Raw genomic sequence first — 22140 nt, 5'->3', positions numbered from 1 at the left:
GGAAGGTTAATGAAGGAATGATTGACTAACTCGAAAAGGGATAATCATAACAAGTTACGCATCAAAGTATTAATATCTTATTTTCTAAATATTTATAACTACGAAGGTATAAATATCTAAGTATTTTTTATATATAACACTGAAAATATTAATATCTAAGCATTGAAAGTATTTATATCTAAGCATTGTAAAAGGGAAACTATATAATTAGTGGGGACCATAAAGAAATGGTGCTGCTATGATTTTAGAATAATAATTAGTTGAGACTATATAATATCTTTTTAAAATAATAATTAGTGGACACAATATAAATAGTGGGGACCATAATAAATTATTCCTCTCTGTGCGGGTGCTATAGCACGGGTACTCAAGTAATTATTTTTTAATTTTTCCGTCAATTTTTGGATTGGAATTGGAAAACGATAGCACACAGAGAGAAAGAACAAACCTGATCGAAGATCGAGTGGAGTCAGAGACTGAAGAAAGTCTCTCTTCAAGCGGAGATTCTGATTTTGGAGAAGAAAAGGGAAAGACGGAAAAATTTAAAATATCGTGCGTGCTCATCTGATTTCCGCGGAGCGGACGATGACCATAAATTAGGGAATCATAATGCCCTGAAATTATCTATTACCGTATCTATTCCCATGTTAATTTTGCCAAACATAGTAATCACATTCTAGGGAATTGTGATGACAGGAAATCACCTTCTAAAAGCATGAACCAAACGCCCCCTAAATGGAAGAGGAAGTTGGATATAATCCTTCCAAAAATGTTACACAACAATAACGGTGTAACACATTAAATTTCTTCATCAATAATAGGAGAAGTATAACTTCTCTCGGGAGCAATAAAAAATAAAGTTTGACACAGACCACAAAGTTTCATATATGTGAGATGTTAACCGACCTCAATCTTATATGAGGAGGAGGAGGGATCGGATGACACCGTACATTTTCAAAGTTTAAGTAGTCGATCCAAACCGTTCAACTTGATGGATATGTTAAAATGTGCTTGCAGATCAAATTTTATATTTTTCTGAATTTTTTTACTATTTTATTAAGATGTGTACAAAAATTCAACGGTCTGAATATAGCGATTTTGTTAAATACTTAATAAATAGTAAAAAAAATTCAAAAAAATATAAAATTTGATCTGCAAGCACATTTTAACATATCCATCAAGTTGAACGGTTTGAATCGACTGTTTGGACTTTGAAAACTTTGGAAATGCACAATGTTATTCGATGTCACCAAAAAAGGGTGTCATCCGATCCATCCTCATCTTATATTTACATATTAATTGAAGAGAAATTTGAAATGATAACTCCGAACTATTGAACTTGAACTATATTGTCACAATCTCAATCAAGTGATGCATGGATAAACAATATTGTTTAAGATCAAGAGGATGAAAAAATCAATACATCAATTTTCTTTTAAATGATCCTATGGCAGCTCCTGCCAGGGTTTCAAAAAAAAAAAAAAATCCTTTATTATGTTGATCTTGTACAAAATTAACTAGAAATATACAATTTTCAACAAGCATGCATCACTTGTTAAGTTAAACAATTGTCAATGCTTTAAATTATATGTTTCTACTTCACAGACTTGAACTATCAAGCAAAAATAAACTGACAACAAATTGAGAACAAATTTGCTGTACATACTTTTATTGCATTTGTACATATACTGAGTATCAAACAGTAAACTATAAATTTACAACAAATTGATATCGGGGAAGCATAGGGAAGAAAATGAAAGCATAGGTTAAATGCAGCACCGCAATGTATGGAATGAATAATTAACTTTATACCAGATTCATCCCTGTACAACAAACACAATTCAGTGCACAAAGGATGCGTCAGCTCTCTACCTTGCACTGCCAACTACCATCCTCCCTATACAACACCACATCATTCCAAGTCAAGCAGCAAACGTAGCAACTTAAATTTATAAGAAAACAAAACTTATATATACCTCTTGTTACCGATGCATATTTGGAGGTGGTGGTGGGTACCCAATCGGCATAGAATAAGGAGGAACATGCCCGGGAGGTGGTGGAAACATGACAGGTGTGCCAACAGCCGGAGCCGGCGTAATCAGCTGTCCTGGCACAGGATGGCCCAATTGGCCCACATGGCCTGGAGGTGGTTGCATTTGACCATAGACAGCAACTCCAGGCACAGGCACTGGAGCTGGTAGTTTCATTTGCGGGGCATTGTTGTTGCCTTTAGGGGAAGGCACGTCGCCTCCACCCCCACCAGCACCTACGCTGGTGATGTCATGGATGCTCGACCGGCGCCGGTCCCGGTTCATGGAATTCAAGCGTATGAAGTACTTCTGTGCATGGCTAGCAACCTGAGTAGGCGTTCGGGAAATGACGAAATTGCGGGAGATGCTGCGCCAGTCACCTTTTCCAAATTTCTCAAGCCCGAGAAGGAATAACCTGAATAATAAATACTTAAAATGAAATAACCAAGATGGGTATTGAGGTAACAGTCTTATGTAATATTTTGTATAAGATTCTAGAGGTAGAGAAGATTGTTTCAGGCTTCAACACATGACTAAACTTGTTGCTAGAGCCCATTTAAGCATTGTACAGTTGAAGTTATGTGCATAGTTTATTTGGTATGTCACTTCATCTGAAAATTAATGCTATATTGTGCCAATTAATCTGAAAACATACAACAATTTGAAAAAAATATTGGTGAACTAAAGAAGCCGAATCGTCAATGAAATCGAAATCCAGAAACTCTGGTCTCATATTTCAAATTGGAAGAGAAAATTGAAATGGAAGTAGACAATTTGAATTTAGAAAACACCGACCTGTGTTCTTCTTCAGTCCAAGGAATACCTTTCCTCCTCTCTTGCTCAGACCTCGACAAAGCCTTTGCACTGGCACGATCGAACCCTAAACCTAATCCACCACTTCTCTCCCTCTCCTCCTCCTCCCCCACCCCATACCGTGGCAGTTCCACTTTCCCCTCCTCAATGGATTTCACATCCTCTACCAGTAGCTCGTAATGTCTCTTAATCTCCTCCACCGTCCTCGCGGGAACCCTAGCGGCGATCCCCTCCCAACGCCGCAGCCCCTCCACCAACTCAACCGTCGCAAGCGCCGTCTCGAAAGCCTTGTCTTCTTCCCTTGTCCAAGGCTTCTCAATCGCCGGCGAAGTGGGCCCCACGTCGCCGCCCATCGGCCAAGCAGTCGAGACCAGACGCGGATAAATAATCTTATCTCGACATGTGTCTGTTAATTAAGCGCGAGTTTTGGGTAAAATTTCAGATGCACCCCTCCTTTTCCTAGTTTTACTTTTTAAACCAGATGGCAGATGGGTAAAGATTTTAACAGCGATGTTTTATCTTCATGCAGTGGAAAAATGCCAAAAACCATATGTTGTTCATTTTTGGTTCTATGGTATGTGCGCTGCATGAAGTCAAAACTACTCTGTTAAAATCTTTATCCCTCCTTTTAAATACTTCTTATGAAAATATAAAGAAGACAAAACTTATGTGTTATTTAAAAAAAAAAAATCAAGACAATAATTATGCTCTGTAGTATAAAATAAGAAACATCAGGAACATGCCTATTATATGCATTAATGTACCATATCTATCTTCATAGAGAAGTAAGCTATTGGTTTTGGAGCTATGTAATAGCTTTAAGGTAACATAACCTTGCTTAGAAGAAAACAACTGCTTTTTCTTTTGAGCATTTAATAGTCTTGAAGAAAACTTAACTGAGAAAGACGAAATTTACATTGTCGTCTTTCTCGTAATACGTGTAGATATCGCCGGCTTTCTCGTAACACGGCTACACGTGTTACAAATTCCAGAGGAGGAATGTGCTAAGAAAAGTAAAAAAAAAAAAAAGTAATAAAGATATCTGAATATTCTTGTTGTGTGCTATCAACTAAAATCTTCTTTTTGTTATAAAATAAATGAACAAAATAGAGAGGAAAATCAACTAAAATCTTCTTTTTGTTATAAACAAGCATAAGATGAATAAACAAAATAGAGAGGAAAAGATGACAATCTCTTTATTCATATATTTCTCATATGTGTGTACAATATAAGATTACAAAGCCTCTATTTATAGGCTACAAATTGTAAATGAAAGCCATACAAATAATAAATAGATAAATGAATTCCAATAGTAATGGGCATCAATATGCATGGAGTAGTGGGAAAATAAATTGAGGATTAATATGGGAGTTACAAAATGAATGACATCCACACATTTAATATATATTCATAACACTCCCCCTTGGATGTCAATTATATAAGAATATGCCTCATTAAAACCTTACTAGGAAAAATCCTATGGGATAAAAACCTAGTGAAGGAAAAATAGTACAATATTCTTCTAAATACGCAACTACAGCCTTACCAGGAAAAACCCAGTGGGAAAAATCATGGTTAAGGAAAATATAGTGCATATTAACTCCCCCTCATGACAGCATCAATCAAGATCTTTAAGTCGGCGAACTCCAATATTACGAACTAACTTTTTGAATATTGCAGTAGGGAGTGCCTTAGTGAATAAATCTGCTGGATTTTTCACTTGAACGGATTTGGTAAACATTAATAACATTATTCTTTTGGATATATGTCTGACAAATGTGTTAAATCATAGATCTTAATCAAACACATACTTGACTTGCTTTTGTGTATTGCTAAATTTTCTCATAGGTAGCGAAATATATGTTTAATTATATGTTAATATCTTTGCGTGAGAGAAGAACTATATCTTGTTAATAAATTTACTATAAATGATATATCATGTATTGAATGCTCATCAAGATAAGTGCTCATATTGCACTAAGATATGGTACTTCAGGACCAAATAGTTTTTCATCATTTTCTCGAGATCTAAATGATCTTTATTCACATCTAATGATCTTACAACCATCGGATTGCTTAATGAATGTTATTTATCCGTATAAAATTATTTCAGCACTCTTGCAATATAATTTTCTTGATGCATAAAAATATCATTTTTAAATGTTCAATTTGCAATCCAATGCAGAACTTTGTTCTTCCAAGATCTTTCATCTCAAATTCTTCATTTAAATAATTTATTCTTTTGGAAGCTCTTCAGGAGTTCCAATGATAGTATAAACTGCAGTTATAATAAAATCATTTCTATATCTTTTCATGAAAATACATGGACAGGTCGTATCATTCTTATATCCATGTTTCAATAAATATTCACTTAAACGATTATAGCATATGCGTCCATATTGCTTTAATCGATATACAAATTTATTCAATTTAACTTAATAATGTTCTCGAGAACCTAAATTACATGCTTCGGGCATCTTAAATCTTTCAGAGATTTTCATATAAATATCATTATCAAGCGAGCCATTTAAATAGGCTGTAACAATATCCATTAGGTGCAAATTAAGTCCTTCATGGACTGCCAGACTAATTATATATCAAAAGTTGTTGCATCCACCACATACGAGTATATCTCAAAATTTCACCTTTCTCATTTTATTTTCTCATAAATATTCATTTATATCCTACTGGTTTTATACCTTGAGGTACAAGGACTACAGGTCCAAAAACTTCTCATTTTTCAAGAGAGTTTACCTCTACCTCAATTGCACATTTCTATTTTGGCCAATGATTTCTTTTGTCGACATTCTTTAATAGACTTCTAGTCATGATCCTCAATATTTATTATGTTTAGTGCTATATTATATACAAAAATATTATTGATATCAATTTCATCTCGGTTCCATCTTATTTCATTCATGATATAATTTATCGAGATCTCTTTATTTTCATGAATTTCAGATACCTGAGTTTCTGCTGGAACTCCAATATTACTTATAATTTTATTCTCTTCTGGAGTTTTATCTGAAATTATCATATCCTCGACTTGACCATTTTCATTCTTTGCTCCTTTTCTTTTTCGAGGATTTTTATATTTTTAATCTTTGGAACCGATTGCTTTTCCATGCTTCATGCGTGTTATAATTAGTCTGTCCAACATGGACACCGACTTTAATCGGAGCATTAGCAGCTGGTACATGTGATTTGGTCACGTTCTTTGAATTTGTGAATGTGTCTGGCAATTGATTCACTAACATTTGTAAATGAATTATCTTTTGAACATTTAGTTCACATTCTTTAGTACGAGGATCAAAATAAGACAATAATAATTCATACTAATATAATTTTTTTCCAGCTGATAGTTTTCTCCCCCTAAGGTTGAGAATTTTTATTCATCAAATTCACAACTGGCAAAATTATCCATGAATAAATCTCCCATCAATGGTTCTAGATACTCTATTATATATGGAGATTCAAAATCAATATAAATTCCCAACTTTATTTGATATCCCATTTTAGTGCGTTGTGGTGGAGCAATTAGAACATATACAGCACATTAAAAAAATTATTATATGGGAAATATTAGGTATGTGACCAAAAACTAATTATAAGGGGAAGCTTGATAATAGCTAGTTGGCATGATGCGAATTAGTTTTGTTGCATGTAAAATATTATATCGTCTTTTTTATATACGAACATCTACAAGATGTTCAACATTAATTCCGACATTGTATACACGTACTTTCATATTAGATAATCATAAAATTATGATCTTTAATCAAATCAATTGAGCAAGTAATTTCGCAAACGTCAGGTTGCGATTTGATAATAAACATACATGTGATCATCTTGTTGATGCATCAATTAAAACCATAACATATTCAAATGGTTCACATGTTGAAAATAATGTTCCATAAATATCATATTGTATACGTTCTAAAAATAAAATCAACACAAAAAAAATTCATCAGATTAAAGAATCTTCTAGTTCTTTGATGAATGTTCACATTAATTTGCTATTATTTTTCGCATCACTATTGATCCGGAATGGCCCAACCGATCATGCCAAACTATAAATATATTATTATATGTAAACTACTGGTTTACAACATGTGCTTCAATTGTACTAATATATGTGTTGTACAAATCGGAGGATATGCAATTTTTTTTTCTCTTCAACATTTTTTTTTTCATTAGTTTGTCTCAATATGATATCCATTTCGGCGGATATTCTTAAAGCTTAACAAATTGTTTTGAGACTTAGAAAAATATAATGCATCGTTAATATAAATTTATATCCTCCGCATAACAACAATATTGACAATATTGCTCTTCCGGAGCCTTCAATCAAATTATTATTATTATTTTATTAACAACAGTTGTAATTAACAAAAATAAGAAATACCACCATAACAATGATAACAAGAAATGCAAATAAATAAAAATGACCATAAATATAATTTCATAATAACAAAAACATATTTTTTTTATTAATTTATTTACTATTATTATCATTAATAAAAAAAATTCGTAAAAGAATTTTGATCTAATGATTTAATGACCCTTTTAAATATTATCGTGTCTCCAAGCTTGTTTTTATTATATTCTACAACTTTCATATCATGAATTAATTTATACTTGATATAGGAACAAATTAACTTGTTAAAAGTAAATATTCACATGAGACCGAGAAAGTTTGGTCAAGGCAATAACTAATACTTAACTTTTATCTTGGCACGTACTTGGCTTATACCGAATAATCTTAACATGATAGTTCTAAGTTTCATTTAATGACCTCTTAGGTTAGATTGTTAAATTCTAATGCTTTACTATCATATATGTTTCTTGCTAAAGAATGAACTTAATTCAGTGAGTAATATTATTTTGAGTATATAAGATCGAGATCATGACATTAGCAAATAAAAAAATTCTCGATTTATATATATATATATATATATAGTTATGCTTATAAAGCAATATGATGTTTCAGCGTACTACATGTACGTTGACGTACAACTGGTACGTGACCAATGATAATATGATTTTTTTTTTAATATTATTCTTTCCATTTTTCTTTTTCTCATTATTTTCTTCATTATCTTTCCACTTCCGGTGGAAATGTGTATTATAAGAATAATCATTATGATATTTAACTTATATCTGGTCCATGTTCACGAGTTTGTCCAAAATTATTATTATTATTATATATTGCTACATTCACTTCGAGGAATGAAACACAATTAAGAGAATATTTTGTTTAACAACTCGTTATTTTGTTCAACCATCAAGTGATAATGAATCAATTCGGAATGTTTCTTGAATATTCTTCAGGAAGATTACATCATTAAAAAAAAATACACATCATATAAATCTTATTGAAATCTTCTTCAAGAAGATATATTGAAATCATCTCATATTAATTTTTGTGACTCACATAAATCTTTTTCAAGAAGACCTTAATATATTTTAAAATCTTCTTCAAGAAGATTAAATAAAAATATGAACATCATTCAAATTTGTGCTTTATATAAATTTCCTTGGAATTTTCTTCAGAAAAATTTCTTAAAATCTTCTTGAACAAATTATATTTCTTGAAATCTTCTTCAGGAAGATTATTATTCAAAAATAAAATTAACATGAACAAAATTTTGATATCATATAAAATTTCTTGAAATCTTCTTCAAGAAGAAATTCTTAATATCTTTTGAAATCTTCTTCGAGAAGATTAAATTATTGAAAATAAAATATCGCACAAAAAATATGAATCAGATCTAAATTTCACAATATTTATGATCAACGAATGGCTTCCGGCCTTTTGATAAATTGAAAACTTATGATTAACATATTGATTTTTAATATGATGAGATAAATTCTCAACTTTTACATCAAATTTAACATATTGGTCTTCGGGCCATTTGAAATTTATATGTAACACAATAGAATCATAAACTAATATAAAACAACAAATTGGTCTTCGGGCCATTTGATAAAGAAGTCAAAACAAAATTTTGATTTCTCAAGTAAATATGTATAGATCATCCTATTTCATTTACTAATTACTAATAAGATGTATCATTTAAATAAATGATATAAAAATAAATAAATAAATATTAAAGTTACCTTGAACCTTCAATTAGTAGAGCTCTCGTACTGATAACGTGTTATAAAATAAATATAAACAAGCATAAGATGAATAAACAAAATAGAAAGGAAAAGATGACAATCTCTTTATTAATATATTTCTCATATGTGTGTATAATACAAGACTACAAAGCCTCTATTTATAGGCTACAAATTGTAAATGAAAGCCATACAAATAATAAATAGAGAAATGAATTCCAATAGTAATGGGCATCAATATGCATGGAGTAGTGGGAAAATAAATTGAGGATTAATATGAGAGTTACAAAATGAATGACATCCACACATTTAATATATATTCATAACACTTTTAACTATTTATTTCTATTTTTTTAAGAATTATCCCCTGAAGACATGGCAAGAATTTTCACTTTTCATAATAATAGCAATATTCATTTGCCTATAAAAAATAAATGCAAATAACTCTAAGGGGATTCATGCATAGTGACATCCGCCTTTTGCTTTGTTTAGTGCTATTGTGTGAAACTTTTCCAACTTGGAAATACATTTTAGGTCCTGTTCGGATGCATCTAAATTATAGGAATTTGGTGGGTATCGGATTGAGTTCCTCAATTTTTTTCCTACTCTGTTCGGATGATCCAATAACTTCCCAATTGAACTCATATTTTTACCCAATTAGTTTTCATTTCAGTGCATTTTTTCTGTTTGGATGATCCAATAACTTCCCAATTGAACTCATATTTTTACCCAATTGGTTTTCATTTCAGTGCATTTTTTGAGGTTCAAAAACCCGATCCCCAATTGAATTTGCATTGTCCCAACCTTCTCTCTCCAGCTGGAGCATATTGGAGATTGTGCAAATTTATTCTCTCTCCTGCATGTGGCAGTGGCACTCTACTCTATTTATTTTTCAACTCTAAGGCACATTCTTCATCTATATATAAAGGATCCAACCAACATCATATTTTCTAATTTTCTAATGTGGGACTAATCAAAAGTTTAGATCTGGACCTTCTTTTTTATTTTTATTTTTTTTATAAATTGGGCATGTGTACTAGTTGACCTTGGCTATATAGAAATAATTAAATGCAATCAAGAAGTGAGTTATATAAATAAAGAGTTGTAATTTATTTAAACAACACATGTGGGACTAATTTATTAGACTGATCCGAACAACAATCTTTTTATTTATTTTTTATTTTTTACAAATCACAGCAACTTTTTAATATATAAGATTTATTAACAATTATGGATGAAATATTGGAGTAACCATATTGTGGTTTGTAGACATTTGGAATTGAACAAACTCAAGTTCTATAATTATGGATGAATCATTGATAGGCGAAAATATATTAATGTTTGGCTAAGGTTTTAGTGTGAAACAATATCAAATTCCAAGTATTTATCTTTGTTTACTGCTATTTTAATTCATTTTCACTTAATAACGTTTTAAGGATCATGTTACTGGAAAAAAAAAACATGTTTTTATGCAGAAATATTAAGAAAACAAGCCAAATTGTATGCTGGCAGTCCTCGGGACCTTTATGGCGGGACGCCAGCCATCAAGAACTTAGCCGCATAATGAATCATATATGTCAGGCTGTTGCAAAAATATGCAGCAGGACTATTGTTTTTGTATTTATATTTATTCTTTTATAATAAATTTGGTCATAGCATTTTAAAATGATCAAATAACTTTCTAAAAGTATAAATATGTGAAAAAAATAAGAATCATGCTGGAAATGCAGATACAATTGATTTTATTGGTGATATGAAATATAAAATACAAGCATTTAACTGAAAAGATACAAGTGGTTTTTTTTATTGGTCCTACCACCTGACAAATGTGATTTGAATATATAATTTACTTTTAACTTGCTCCAATTATAATTTTTATTGGTATAAAACGTGTCATTCCTTAATTTAAAAAATATTATTTCAAGAAGAAAAAAAACTGCTGATCAAATGTTCTTAACAAATTACGAAGGAGATAGAAACAACTCCATATTGCAAATCAAAATATCTAAAATACATATAGTATGATCATAAAATAATTATTTCGAATTTCAAATTTCAAACTTTAAATTATTTATCAATATTTATACATGAGTAGAACTAGAGTGTTCTTAAGTTTATTAACACTCCTTTTAAACTCAACTCTAAAACATATTAGATTGTCTACAAACAACGAATCTAAATTATTAAAAACTCATCTACCTTATGAGTGATACGTCTACATGTAAAATTTTAAAATTTTAAATTAATTTAGTATAAAGTCAAGCTGTCAAAATTAGAAGATTTATAAATTAATCTTACAACTTGACTCTATATAAAATGTGTTCGAAATTAAATTTACAAATTTACATATAGATGCATCACTCGTAAGATGGATTTTAACCGTTCAAATTTGTTATTTGAAGTCAATTTGATAGATTCAGTATTGAGTTCACAAAAAATTTTGATGAGCTAGAGAACACAAGTTCTACTCTTTATACATAATAAGAACATCTATCTAATTTTATGCCAATTATAAGTGTGGACGTTTATCATCTAATGTACCGCAACAAAAAATCTAGATCAAAGCAATTTATCTTAAATACTTATGCATATTTAGTTTAGTCATGTCTTTGCTGAATATTTCAGCATTGTTCATCTTGTAAATGATTAAAATATTTCTAAAAAAATATTAATAAAGCCAAAAATATGTAGTAAGATTTTTATTGCTATATTTCCACTATTTTTTTTATAATAAATATGATTATAACATTTTTAATGGTCAGATAGATTAATTTTGATCCACTAAACACATGGAGACATAATATGTCTCTTGTTTCTGCTCTATAATCATTATAAACTTAATATGGTGAGCTCTGAAAAAAGAAAATATGAGAAACAAATTATGTCATTAATTGAGTCCTCAAGTTTAAAAAATTCATCATCCAAGCCATTGAATCAAAATTGCCAAAAAAAAAAAAAAAACCCCTCAAAATTTCAGTTGAAATTTCTTATCCTAGGATTTTTTTTTATTTCAAACAAAAACGACCCGTTATTCTAATTTAATAAACAATAATTATCAATATAATAAAACTGAGTACCAATATTAAAAAAATTTCGAAGTCAATAGAAAATATTAAAATATACATATATATTCAAATAGTATTAGAATGATTAGCCATACTAAAAAATAACATAAATTAAAAATATATTTTTTTCCCATAAAAGTATTTTATATGATTTATTTCAATATATTAAACCTTAAAAAAGTGGTGTACTGAAATACAGTCTCGGTAATCCAAGAGTTGACCGAATTCATAGCTTGATGCATCTATTTTTTTGCGTGTGGCTTTTGGTGTAACCATGTAGTAGGGGCATAATGATTAATGACAAATGAATTGTTCGGATTTGATTCGGTGAAGTCAAAACTTTGTGATTCAGGAATAATTTGAATATAATTCGGAAATGATTCAAAATTATCTAGATCAGAGATCTCAATTCTGCAAAAGAGCAAAAAAAATACCAAAAAAAAAAATATTATGCGAAAAATTCGCAAATAATTTGTAAAATTCGGAGAAAATCAGTAAAATTCGTGAATTATTCGGATTTAATTTAGTCAAAGTTCGGTCAACCAAATAATTCAACGTTTGGCTCAATATCACCAAAAAAAAAAAAAAATTCAGTTTAATTCGCGAATCTATGATAAGGGGTGTACCGAACTCACGAGTCGTCGTATCCCTGCATGATTAGCAAAGTTCTGTGAAATAAATGCTCGTGTTTTCCGATTATTTGTTTTTGTTGTGCTTACCGCTCGTTCTAAGCTTGGAGATCTAATCGATCAAAAGATTTATCTAGTTCTCTTAATATATTATGAATGCAGGTCCACTGTCAGTGAAGAAATATTTTTAGTATGTTATTAATCATGTTTAACTTAGACCTTTATAAATTAAACCCATACTAATAAAAAATAACTTGGGCAGATATAACTTGAAATAACCAGTTTAAATTTCTTTAATTTTAAATCCAAGCATGATAGATGGATGCAGAAAAATACGGAAATTCATATGCAATTTGATTATTTATAACATTCTTGACCGAAATTGTTTTAGCTACTACCTTCAACTTTTAAAATTCTGATTTTATCATGGCTTTTAAAAAAAATAAAACTTGATGCATGTGCAGATATAGTCTGCGCATCATTTTTTTATATATTTTTTTCTCATTTTGTTCTCTTTTTGCACATAATAACAGAATTTTGGTGCGCAAACACACTCCAAAAATAATGCACTCAATATGCACACGTGTCAAGATATGAATTTCCAAACAAGCGGTGATATGATCAGAATTTTGAAAGTTTAGAGTGGTAATTGAAAAAATTTCGTCAATTGTCACATTTTTGACAACTGAGTGTTATAAAGAGTGATTTTTAAGTGAAATCTCAATATTTCTTTTCCTTTTTGCAATTCATCAATGAGACAAAACTCTTAACATAAACAATGCGAATGAAGTGAGAATTAACCTTTGATTTTAGTGACAGAGATACATGATCTTTATGTGAGAGGTCGTGAGTCTGAAATTCAAATGGATAAAATATTTTATTGTAATAACAAGAGTATTAAATAGTTTGGTGGTTTGACCTCCAACGTTTACTCTAAAAAATATTTGTGAATGAATTATCATTTGTTTATGATAAATCCTACGCATATATGTGAGATTTTTTTTTTTTTTTTATGCGTATTATGTCAAATTTATTTTATAGCACTCTCAATTGTCAACATTTTAAGCTTGTAGACATGCTGATCATAATCACTTGTTAATTTGTTGATTATTTGATTCAGAAGAGGTAATTTATCTTAGACTAAAATTTTGAACTGATTCATGAATTGTCCTTGCATAATCATTATACTTTTTCAGCAACCTTGCTCAAGACTCTTTTACTCTATAATTATTCCGAACAATTTCTCCTTGCCAATTTTCTCAAGACAGTAATTTCATTTTTCTCAAAATCAACTACAAATATTTTAAAGAAACGTTAGATTCTATTGAGTCAACGTAAAAGTTGATGAATATTTTATTGGAAGTTAAAACGTAAAAGTTTTGTTTTGTGACCTTTTGTCTTAATTCTTAAATGGAGAATCCGTGAAGAAATGGGTGGATATACTTTGTGACGCAAGCAAGGCATGGGGGTATAATTAAGCGACTCTAAAGCATATTGAATAGCGCGCCAATCGAAGTATTTGACCGATCATTATCCGTATTCTATCCTCTCAGGTACTGTAGAGGATTAACCTCATTTTACGGTTTAAGATTAAAACTCAACTGGTTTGAGATTCGGGCTACCGCAGGGATAGTATTATTATGCTTTAAGATTCGTGCCAAGTTAAAAAGAACGGTCTAGATCTAGTAGTTGTAAAAGATTCCGTTATCAAGTAATGGAGAGGATGTGAATTCTCATATCCTTCGCCGTCGCTGTTCGGTAGCTTGAGAAAAACGACTTCTCTTCGTGCAAATTATATCTGTATAAATAAATCTACGATAGTTTACTAAAAGCTCTCCGGCAGGTTTCGATTGGCGCAGAATGTCACTTGTACTGATCCAGCAAGATAGCGGTAAGGAATTGTAAAAATGAAGGTAGATATGACTGTATTATGAGACTGTTTTAAAATCGGGTCCAATAAGTAACTGCCACGTATACATCAGATTAGCACTCCGCGTCATTCTTTTTATCCCGTAAAAGCAACAAATACCGGTCCCGCGAAACAGACTCTCCTGCTTCCAATATTTCCTCTCTCTCTCTCTCTCTCTCTCTCGAGCAAGCATTTGATCAAACGGATGGACGACAGTCGACGAAACCCTAGCTCCGACGATGAGGTGGCTCTCCGCCGGATACAACGACTTTCTCTCCACCTCTATAGTCCCTCCGCGCCACTCTCCGGCGAACTTTCCCTCCTTCCTTGTCGTGCTAAGCGCAATCTCTTGGCATCCGTGGAGTCTCTGTCAGAATACATGCGCGGGCCCCACAGGGAGATACAGTCGCGCATTTTCGAGTTCTTCCAGTCCAGGCCTGACCTACAGACTCCAGTTGAGATATCCATGGCAGAGCATCGCCAACTTTGCATGAGGCAAATGACGGCTCTTGTGCGCGATGCTGGTATCCGACCATTTAGGTACGTTATTCCCAACTGGTTTTATACACAATTGATTAATTTTTTGAAAATATGGCAAATATTAATGACTTTCGTGCAAAAATAGATACTTGGTTGAGAATCCATCAGCCTATTTTGCTGTTGCTGAGGCAGTCGGTGGGGTTGATATCTCACTTGGGATCAAAATGGGTGTGCAATTCAGGTAACTTCTCTTCCGGATAGAATGGTCGGTTCGGTTTCAACAGAGCAGAAAGTAGAACCGGTACTAAAGAAAACCAAAACAATGAACTGAAATTTTGCTTTAACTTAATTAGTATGATAAACTATGTTATAAAGAATAATTTGGCAATTTAAGCTGCCATTGTTAATTCATGCTGAACTTCCTTTCCTAGTCAAACAAGAAATTACTAACCTTATGGTTTTTCTGTTTATTCGGATTCAATTATCGAAACCAAACTAAAAGCTGTAATGAAAATAACCAATATTTTCAATAGAACAAAAGCAGACAAACAAAAATCTAACCCGTATAAAAATGAAATTGATTCAGTTAAAACCAAAACCATCAATCCAACTGAAACTGCTGCTTCTAGAATGCCTTCTTTGTGTTTCGTTTAACCACATTCTATTTAGAAATCCTCTGGACTTTTTTATCTGGTCGGAAAAATTGCCTTAAATATGATTTTAATAATGTGCAATTAGCTTTAGCTCTTATAACAAAAGATTTTGGGAATTTTTTTATTAATTATGATAGATCCAATGTGGTCTAGGTATGACGTCTCAAAATGAAATGTGTCTATTCTGTTTTAAGAGTTCTAGAATGGGCCCTGTGTATGGCAAGGCATATAAATTATTGGAAAATTTATTAGCAGATTGATTGAATTGTTTGATATCCATGTTGGAAATTGTTTTTCTAAATAAAGGCACCACGAAGTTGGTATTCTTTATATATAGTTATTAATAATCTGATCATTTGGGCTCTTTCCTTTTAAATTATTCATCTTGTTGACCATAGTTTACCTACCTCACATAAGTATCTTCTGTCACAATCTCCAAACATTAAGGCAGTATGAGTTTACAAGATAAACAAAAAGGAAATTCACAATACATCTAAGCAACAAAATATAAATCAACTAAGCATAGGTTTAGAAAAACTTTGATACTTTCTGAAGCCACTAGTATTTTTTTAGTCATGTAAATATTACCACATATAATCATATAAATAATGATATTTTCACAATGTTTTCTTAATAGTCTTTGGGGAGGCTCAGTTATCAACCTCGGAACTAAAAAGCACAGAGACAAGTATTTTGATGGGATTGATAATTTAGATTATCCTGGCTGTTTTGCTATGACTGAACTGCATCATGGTGAGCTTCTATCCTAAAAAATGCTTTACCAAAGATATAACAAAATCAAACCAAATAGTGCAGTACCTTGCAGTGGTAAGTCCATATTTTAGTCAGTCTAGAACTGGGCTAAAAACCAATGCCTATTTATGTAGTGAATATATTTGGTGAGGTAATCAATGGAAAAGGTCTGGTTGGCTCGAGTCATGTGATCAAATACCCTAAAAGGCTAGAACCCTAGATGCTCTCTCTCTCTCTCTTTTGAGATTTTGGTTGTTATGTACCATAGAAAGGCTTTTTCCCTTTTCTTTTTTGGTTCTAGGCAGTCACATGGTTGTGTTTTGCTTACTAGAGCCGTAGTCAGGGTTTACTCCACTAACATCGACTTGCATCTACATATGTGCTTATAATCATTATTCATTCAAACAGGATCTAACGTTCAAGCCCTACAAACCACTGCAACCTTTGACCCAATCACAGACGAGTTCGTAATAAATACCCCGAATGACGGCGCCATTAAATGGTGGATTGGCAATGCTGCTGTTCATGGTAAATTTGCGAGTGTGTTTGCTCGACTGATCCTTCCTCTCCAAGGAAAGGGAGGCAAATCAGCAGACATGGGCATCCATGCATTCATCGTGCCGATACGAGATCTTGAGACTCATGCACTTCTACCTGGAGTTGAGATCCATGATTGTGGCCACAAAGTTGGTCTTAATGGGGTTGACAATGGTGCATTACGGTTTTCTCAGGTGAGGGTGCCACGTGACAACCTTCTTAATAGATTTGGTGATGTGTCAAGAGATGGCAAGTACACAAGTAGTCTACCTACAGTAAACAAAAGATTTGCCGCAACACTGGGTGAACTGGTGGGTGGGCGAGTTGGGCTTGCATATTCCTCTGTTGGTGTGTTGAAAATTGCAGTTACCATAACCGTCAGGTACTGCACTCAACGTTTATTCTGGCCTCAACTTTGTATTTATTTGTTTTCATTTATGAATGCAAGCCAACATGGTTAGATCAACTGATTTATTAATTAAGAGCTTGGGGATATGGGTGGGAGGAACCAGGGAATGTGGGGGGGGGGGGGGGGGGGGGGGAGGCATTCCACTAGTGACTTCTTGCTGCTATACAATGTTAATGACAGTTTGCAATTAGATCTTGTGCTCATAGATAAGTTGACTATTTAATACTTGGCATCTTTTTGCACATGCCTTGCACATAAATGTTAGTTAAGGATAGAAAATCAACAAATTAAGTTGGATTTCAACCCTGGAACAATCGTGGCACCCACATGTTTGAGAGAAATAACTGTGTTTTCTACTATATCTAGATACTCTCTGCTTCGTCAGCAATTCGGGCCTCCAAGAAAACCTGAAGTTAGTGTGCTGGACTACCAATCCCAACAGCACCGTCTCATGCCCATGCTTGCATCCACCTATGCTTTCCACTTTGCTACGCAATATCTTGTTGACAAGTACTGTGAGATGAAGAAAACGAACGATGATCAGGTGGTTGGTGACGTGCATGCACTCTCTGCCGGGCTGAAGTCGTATGTGACCTCATATACTGCAAGGTCAATCAGCACGTGCCGTGAGTCATGTGGTGGCCATGGCTATGCTGCAGTTAATCGGTTTGGAATTTTGAGAAATGACCATGATATCTTCCAGACCTTTGAAGGAGACAACACGGTTCTTTTGCAACAGGTAAAGTATGATTAATTTTACTGGATTTTCATGCAATGTCCAAATCAGAATTCTGGCCCTTCACGTAACTAGTACAGTCTAGACAAACTTGGTAGAGTAGCAATATCTTCAGAAATGTGTGGACCGCTTACCACGGAATTTTCACGCAACTGGTACAGTCTGGACAAACTGGATTTTCATCTTAACATGCAATATCTTTTTCATTCCAGTAATCTGAAGGGTGTCATCTGGACATATACCCAGAAATGCTGTTAGAGTAACAAATGTGATAAAGTTCCGGGTGTTCATTTATTACAGTATACCCTTTGGCAAAATAGAGGTTTAATTTATTTTTTGATTTTCTTCACCCATTTGTATTTGTAGGTTGCGGGAGACCTGTTGAAGCGGTACCAGGAGAAGTTCAAGGGAGGCACGCTGACAGTGACATGGAACTATTTAAGAGAATCCATGTCTTCTTATTTGTCACAACCAAATCCAGTAACGGCTCGGTGGGAAGGGGAAGATCACTTGAGAGATCCAAAGTTCCAGCTTGATGCCTTCAGAGTAAGCCAGCCTTATCTCTCCGATTACTATTGCGGACAAGTCCCTACCTAACACCAGTCTTAGTCTCAAAATACCCCATATACCCTTTTCCTAGATGAAATACCCTTTGTTTTCCCTTAACAGAGAACAACCTACTTCGCCCCTGGAATACTAAAAAGATGCCCAATTTACCTTCTTCTTTTTTTTAATCTTTCTCACCCCATTAAATGGTGACTTAGGAATGATAAGGATATTCAATTTTTTTTACTTCCTATTCTGCAGGGTTATATGGAATATTTTTAAATTCACACAATACTTGGGATAATTCTTCCATCAAAATTGTGTTATGCTTTAATTTTGTTTTACATGTGGCTGAATTTTAGAGAGCTTACAAAAATTGACTCCTTTTTCCAGCATCGAACATCTCGGCTGCTTCAAAGTGTGGCTGCCAGGCTTCAAAAGCACACCAAGACGCTGGGAAGCTTTGGTGCCTGGAATAGATGCTTGAATCATCTGCTTACACTAGCTGAGTCGCATATTGAATCTGTTGTTCTTGCCAAATTCATTGATGCAGTTCAAAAGTATGTTTTTCATTTATTTTTGTACTTAATTGTTAGCTTCTCTAGTCTGTTTCCTTTTATTGGCTGTAGCATAATGGTTTTCAGTGTTACAGCAAGATTTTTATGGTACCAATTCAGTGACTTTTGGTGTTTTTTTTTGGACTTTTTTGGTTTGTGTTTATTCAAGAACAATGTGAGTTGGATCTGATGTCTTTAATGGGTGGTTAAATGATCTTGTCACACACTCTTTAAGTGATTTCACATAAATAAAAAAGGTTGGCTTGAATAACTTAAAATCTTTGTTTTGAGCTAACATTTTTATCATGGTCATTTGCAGTTGTCCTGATGCCAACACTCGTGAGGTGCTGAAGTTAGTGTGCGATCTTTATGCTCTTGATCGGATATGGAAGGATATTGGAACATACCGAAACGTAGACTATGTTGCACCAAACAAAGCCAAGGCAAGCTTTAGTGATCATTCTTTTATTATTCAGTATAATTCATACCATTTAGCTTGTAGAGGAAGTTATTTATTCTTTCGGGGAATTGAAGCATTAGATAGAATAGAATTTGATGTAGGATCTCTTAAACATAACAAGCGCCAAAATCATTTTATGAGTTAGGCTGGGGTGCTATGGATAGCATAGTGGCCTCCCGTGCTACGGCTCAATATTCAAGTTTTCAAAATCCAAACGGTCGATCCGAACCGTTCATCTTATTCTCCATATTAATATCTGCTTGGAGACCAAATTTTATAATTTTCTCAATTTTTTTACTATTTATTAAGCCACTTTGAAAATCGCTAATCCAACGGTTTTACTGTTTTGTGCAGCCACCGTTGGATCAACAATTTTGTAAAATACTTAATAAATAGTAAAAAATTTTAGAAAAATGTAAAATTTGGTCTCCAAGCAGATATTAATATGGAGAATAAGATGAACGGTTCGGATCGACCGTTTGAATTTTGAAAACTCGAATATTGAGCCGTAGCATAGAGGCCTCTATGCTATCCATAGCACCCCAGCCTAACTCTCATTTTATTGTAGCAAGCATTGACCGAATTTGCTAATCAACATTTTCAGGCTATTCATAAGCTGACAGATTATCTCAGTTTCCAAGTAAGAGGAGTTGCTAGAGAGTTGGTCGATGCGTTTGACCTTCCTGATTTGGTAATTCGAGCTCCAATTGGCATGGCATCCGAGGCATACGAACAGTACACCCAAAATGTTGGTTTCTAACGAGTGTTTGTACAATACAATAAGCACAACTGCTTGAGAAATAAGTGTAAAATAACAAATTTTTATGCTTTACAGAGTTCCATGAGAAAATATGGAAAGGAATAATTATTAAACAGCTGATCGATTTGTTACACACGACCTGTGCATTGATATCAAAAGTTGTAAAATCCATAAATCATTGTGTACAACTGGTGAAAAATCATTATAATGAAAAAGATGGTATGTTGACATTCCATCTTTTCATCTTGTACAAATTTACATATTTTTCGATATGAACTCGTTGCTAAAAAAATGAACAAGATCTATTGTTTCGAACGAGTGTGCACTGAAATACCAGACATTTCATCAACTATTGTATAGAACCAAGAACTACATCTTGTCTGAAAATAGATTCTAGACTTCAAATTTAAATGTTTTTCTTAGATATAAAAATAAAGGACTTGAAAAACAATTAAAAGGCCAATCAATAGACATACTAAATTGCTTGTATATCACTGGACTGGGAGACGATGTATACAAAGTTGAAAATGAAAGAAGGAATCAAATTCTGTTTGGAGATCGAGAACAAAAAAAAAAAAAAAAAAAAAAAAAAACAGTTAAGATATTTTTCTATCTATCTCTAAAGGTGTGTGATGAGGAGAAGACATTTCCAATTTGATATTGGTTGTGTAATGTGCAATAATGGGATACTTGAAACATCAAAACACCTATACTGTCCGCTAAGTTAGGTGTTAAACTGATGGTCCAAGGTATCAATAATCAAGAAATCTGGTTCAAATCGAGGCAAATAGTACGAGAAAGAAGGGGTTTAAAGGAGAGGCCACATGGAAGTCCTGGGTCATATGCATTGGCACTTGGCAGACTCAAATGGGGTCAGGTGTTGACAAGTGTTTATACCTGAATTTGATGTTTTTGTTTTTAACTCGTAGATACTACTTCTGAATGGATATGATGTTTACTTATAGGAAAAAAATTGCGTGGAAATAAAACTTAGTTGAGATTGATTCGCGTAAAAAAAATAAAGAAAGAAAAGAGAGATGTTGATTCGTCTCCAGGTGTTACAATAATAGAATACATTTATTCTCAACTAAATAGAACAAAACTCAACTTAAATTTACAAAGACACCCTTGAACCAACTACAAAAACTTTTCTTTTGATGGCATTACATAAACAAAAAAATTCTTTCAATATAAGAAATTAAGAATGCATTTTTTTTTTCGTATACATACGAATATATGATCGAATATAAAAGTCTAGTAACATAGAATATTAATTTTCTAAATTTGCATGTCTCTTCTAGTCTTATTAGTTCTCAAAATTTGCAAATTAATGTTCCCATCTTCTAAATATTAGAGAATAAAAAAAATGAGAACTGTCCGAGAACTCAGTATCAATTTTTCTGCTTGTCGTTTTCTCACGTAATCATTACAGAGGAAGTTTGCGTTTCTTATTATTTAAGTAATAACCTTTTTTTTCTCAAAAAAGAAAAAAAGGTAAAGGTATGAGTGAGTCTATGGTAATATGCATATCACGATTTGGCACTGTGCTACGGCTCTATATTCGAGTTTTCAAATTCTAACGGTCGATCCGAACCGTTCATCTTGTTCTCCATATTAATATGTATTTGGAGACCAAATTTTATATTTTTTGAAATTTTTTTACTATTTTTTTAGATTTATTGA

At 32.7% G+C, this 22140-nt stretch overlaps 2 protein-coding genes across 2 annotated transcripts; one reads left to right on the top strand and one right to left on the bottom strand.

The window, feature by feature from the left end:
- Nucleotides 1-1577: 1577 nt before the first annotated feature.
- Nucleotides 1578-3333, bottom strand: LOC144566175 (transcription factor MYBS1-like). The gene is made up of 3 exons (XM_078316093.1): nt 2826-3333; nt 1977-2445; nt 1578-1897 (listed from the first exon to the last, which is right to left on the bottom strand). The coding sequence occupies exons 1-2, from the start codon at nt 3194-3196 to the stop codon at nt 1983-1985; spliced, it is 834 nt and encodes a 277-aa protein (XP_078172219.1). The 5' UTR covers nt 3197-3333; the 3' UTR covers nt 1578-1897; nt 1977-1982.
- Nucleotides 3334-14647: 11314 nt separating this feature from the next.
- ACX2 (acyl-CoA oxidase 2) lies at nt 14648-20498 on the top strand. Its single transcript, XM_078315882.1, has 9 exons — nt 14648-15106; nt 15192-15287; nt 16337-16452; nt 16861-17371; nt 17765-18137; nt 18501-18680; nt 19074-19240; nt 19557-19680; nt 20302-20498. Exons 1-9 carry the CDS (start codon nt 14772-14774, stop codon nt 20455-20457), a joined length of 2058 nt encoding a protein of 685 aa, XP_078172008.1. The 5' UTR covers nt 14648-14771; the 3' UTR covers nt 20458-20498.
- The last annotated feature ends 1642 nt before the right edge of the window (nt 20499-22140 follow it).

This window comes from Carex rostrata, chromosome 15 (assembly GCF_964058835.1).
Source record: "Carex rostrata chromosome 15, lpCarRost1.2, whole genome shotgun sequence".
NCBI classification, from domain to species: domain Eukaryota; kingdom Viridiplantae; phylum Streptophyta; class Magnoliopsida; order Poales; family Cyperaceae; genus Carex; species Carex rostrata.
This window is presented reverse-complemented; position numbering and strand designations above follow the sequence as displayed.